This window comes from Mesitornis unicolor, unplaced genomic scaffold (assembly GCF_000695765.1).
Source record: "Mesitornis unicolor isolate BGI_N332 unplaced genomic scaffold, ASM69576v1 scaffold37878, whole genome shotgun sequence".
Classification (NCBI taxonomy): Eukaryota; Metazoa; Chordata; class Aves; order Mesitornithiformes; family Mesitornithidae; genus Mesitornis; species Mesitornis unicolor.
Window position 1 is genome coordinate 20,738 of NW_010200516.1, and position 4,134 is coordinate 24,871.

At 36.4% G+C, this 4,134-nt stretch overlaps 1 protein-coding gene across 1 annotated transcript in view; it reads right to left on the reverse strand.

The window, feature by feature from the left end:
• The window catches only part of PEX1 (peroxisomal biogenesis factor 1), a 23,970-nt gene that overhangs the window by 19,356 nt on the left and 480 nt on the right, over nucleotides 1-4,134 (reverse strand). The window contains 4 exon segments of the mRNA XM_010189782.1: nucleotides 1-362; nucleotides 451-565; nucleotides 806-889; nucleotides 2,036-2,179. The exon segment at nucleotides 1-362 is cut by the window's left edge and continues 24 nt beyond it. Of these exon segments, the coding sequence (XP_010188084.1) occupies nucleotides 1-362; nucleotides 451-565; nucleotides 806-889; nucleotides 2,036-2,179 (705 nt within the window).

Genomic DNA, 4,134 nt, shown 5'->3' on the forward strand with positions numbered 1-4,134 from the left:
GTCTTTGAAGGTGCTCATTTCATCTTTATCACACAAAGTCTTCTGTTTCTGCTCAGATGTATGAGAGAAAATGCTCCCTATGAAATTCCATATATTTGGGAGAACGCTTGAGCCAAACGTCATGTTTGCATCAGCCTTACTCTGTTCAAGGACTCCTGGCTTTAAGTAAGGTTGTTTGGCAAAAGGATCCTTCACTGTTTCTTCTTGCTCCATGTTATTTTTCACAGAATTTTTCAGCAAGATGTCACTTTCTTTGGAAGGCGTGCTGGTGATATTTTCTTCAAGTTCACGTGTTTTGGGACATATCAGAAGCTCCGTGCATGGTTCTAATCTCCCATAGGGGGCTGCTGGCATAAGTGTACCTGAGTATAAACAAAGCAGGTCAATGAATGCATCCACTCTTGCAAAACTACTTACTCAGGGTGCCCCAAGAGCCTTCCTGTTGCTTACCGATTTTTATATAAATATGAGTGTGCTGGTCAACCCATACAGGAAAGATGGCTTTTGGAAATACTATTCGAATCTGGTCAAGAAGATGTTTTTCAAGAGAGGAAGTGTGCAGTTCCTGGGGAAATATGGTATCATTATAAACTGAATACGGCATACATTTTTAACATCTCTTTGAAGAGAAAAACTCTATGTCTCTTTCTAATACAACATTTGAAATACAAATACAGGTAAACCCCACCACATTTAGTATTCCCTTAAGGGCTGAAAAGAATGGGACATTGTGCAAAAACTGCTTGTGTCAGAATCTCTGTCATCTGTAAGAAAAGGATATGAACAGTGGAAAGGGTTTTATTACCAGAATTTCCCAATCATCTGCTGAGAGTGGTTCCACTTCTACTTGCTGACAGGAGGAGACGTGGGAACAGGGTTCAAGAAACACCTGGCAAAAGCAACATCATTTTAAAATATTTAACTTCTTATTTTTAAACACTCAAAAGCTCCATCTTTAATTCAACTAGAAAACTGACATCTCCTTCATTAGACATTTTCACTACTTTGAACATACATGTACTTAATGACATTGGGTAATTTATAAGCAGAAGGTGGATGTTCAATGGACTGGAAATGGATTGCTCTGGATGCTTGGGGACTTCAATCAACCATGAATTGAGTTGAATGTGAAAAACACCAAGAGCTTTACCAGCTGATAACAACCAATCAATTCTTACTGCATACTGGTCACATAATTATCTTTGCATGTTTTTATTTTTTAAATGTTCTGAACTTCAGAATGCTGTAAAAATCATTGAGTTGTGCGCAAATTTAGCTAAGGCAGAAACATGACGTCTTCTATTACACTGAATAAAATCTTTCATATGAGAGAATAGGCATGTATTAATATAGCACACAATAACATTGTATAGAGTAATACTTCTGTATTGTTGTTAATTTAAATTTCTAACTATTAATATGAAAAACACCTTTGGATGCTGAGATTTTAATAGTCCCATGTCAGAAAGCTCTGCCTGGGGCATCTCTCCAACTTCTCTCCAATGAAAGACTTGTTTACAAGTTTAACACCAGTGTCCAAGAGGAAAAGGCAAGTTTAAATACATGTTCAAAGAGAGAGGACACATGGGGACATACGGTGAAGAGGGAAAAAAGGGATGAAAATTTAAACCCCACATAAGTCAAACAAGAAGAAATACGCATTAACTCTACAATTACTTTAAAATAACAGGAACTTCAGGCAAAATATTCTCATGAGATAATTCCCCAATTGCTTAATTGCTTAAAAGTGAATTTTCCTAAAATTTAACAGTACTGCAGATAGTGGCTTTGGCCCCGCAAAGACCTATCCACAAGCCTATCCTAACAATATTTGTGCAGTTGTGAATGATTTAATGAGCAAATCTTTTAATGTTTGAGAAACTTCATGATTTTTAACTTTTCTTATGAGCAGATATAAATGAAGTAACTGTCTAAATACATGAAAAAAGGTCTTAGTTAACTTGTAAATTATTTCCTTTTCAGGTATCTTGCAATATACTCTCTATTTAAATAAGAAAAAAAATGCATTTCAAACCTGTTCTCCATCTGTAATGCCAATTTTCTCTGCTAAATGTCTGTTAAGCTCTGCAATATTTTCACTCTGGTGACCTCGATGCCTGATTTCCATCCAGCTCAAAAATACAGGCTGATGACCACAGGATACTTTCATGGGTTGGCCCTATGAGTTTCAAAGAAATAAAGTAAATTAACATCAAACAAGCTAAATAAGACGACTACTATTCAACGTAAACTGGATTTTATTAAAGAGATCAAAGAACATAAAAGAATAACTTGCAGCACTTACAATGTGTTAGTAAATGGTGTTTCTATTAGCAATGACAGATTTTTTTTAAATTCTGGCAGACTGGCCATCTTCTTAACGAACGCCTTCTTTGGAATTCTTCTCCATGTTACCTATTTGCACAACTCTCAACATAGAATTGCGTGCTGGTTTCAACTGTTAAACAGCTTTTAATTTTTATGGACTGTTTTTAAGTAAGGATGGTAATTCTTCTTCCCTGCTTCTGTATTACAGTCTATCAAACAAATATCCTACAGAAATACGTAACTATGCATGTCTGTTTCCCAAATGAGTGAAAAATAAAATCATATGCTTAAACTTCACATGCATGGTAGTATTTGGATTAACTCCAAGAGTCCTTTCATGAGCTGGTGAATATTTAAAATAAGTCACAAACCACAGAAATTCAGATCAAAATTATTTTATCAATCTGTTTCAGAACTGCTCAGCTATTTTGATTCCAGACTGAAGAATCTTAATATGTTCCATTTCCATATAAAGAGACTACATTGTACCACTCCACTGACATTGTATTTTCTTTAAATGCCTATTTTTATGAAAATCAAGTGGCCAAATATACACTGTGAATTACACCGATTTAGTTGCTAACATAATGATGTTTTCTGTTCAGTTCTCAACTGTATCCTAGTAATTTTAAATTTTATTTAACATTTTGGTAAATTCTGAAAAAACATTTTCAGAGAATATCTACAATGGTTCCAAGAACCTTTTACCAAACTTAAAAACATTAATTTACAGTTCTTCCTTGTCTTCACACAGCTAAAGCTTCTCCGCGAGTGTCTTAATCTTCACATAATGCTGAATTTTGTAGACCACTTTGTCACCCGCTTATCTAATACCTTCTGCATTAGATTTAACTTTTGATTCCATTTGAGATTTTTTTATGATTTACTCAGTGTAATCTATTAACACATTTATTCCCTTTTCAACATTTTTATTCAACAGATTGCATTTAATATCCTATTTCCATCAAGATTTCAGAGATCATATATTCTCATTTTGCGGGAGCCCGCCATAACCAACTACATACAGAATGATGCTACAAAACTTCAAAGCAATCCCCTGCTCTCACAAGCAAATTTGTAAGACATTCAGAAACTGTAGCAGAAACTAAGCCAGCATTTATACCGGATTTCTAGCAACCCCACCAACCTCTCTTCTACTACCCTAAAGAAATAAAAGCAGGTTTTCACAAGACTAGATAATTTTGCTTTTGTGAAATGTCCTTTTTGGCCTTGGGAAACTGGCAGGTTCCACATGCCAGGTGAGGCCAGCCTGGCTGAGGGGCTTTGTCAGGACTGCAGCCAGCATTTCCACTCCTGAGCTTCGCTCTCATCTCCTTTTCACCTGCTCATTCTTCCATTTTTCATCTTGTCTGTTCTGCTAGCAGATCCCTAATTCTTGTGTTTATCGCACAAGGGATGTTCACAGGCTTTGCTCATTTTCAGGTGTTCAGTGTTATTTAAAATCTAAGGTGTTCTTCCTGCAACTGCTCCATCTACTTAACAGGACTTTGCATGACAGGAGTCCTTTTCTATGCAGGAATATACAGTGAAAGATTTACACAGACTGAGAGTGATGATTCTCCTTGGATTTACCACCTCACCTTCTACCTGAAATGTTAATTTGCATATTATTTGGTTAACGCCGGTGAGTTACTGTGAAAACTGGTATAAAACACAGATTGCTGAGCTAGACGCAGGTGCCAACAGTGCAAGACTGAGTTGGGAGAAAAATGCCAATTTTTTCCGCATTTTATTAAAACAAACGGATTGCAAACCCGGCAGGAGCAGCTCCTGCGGAGCCCGGCC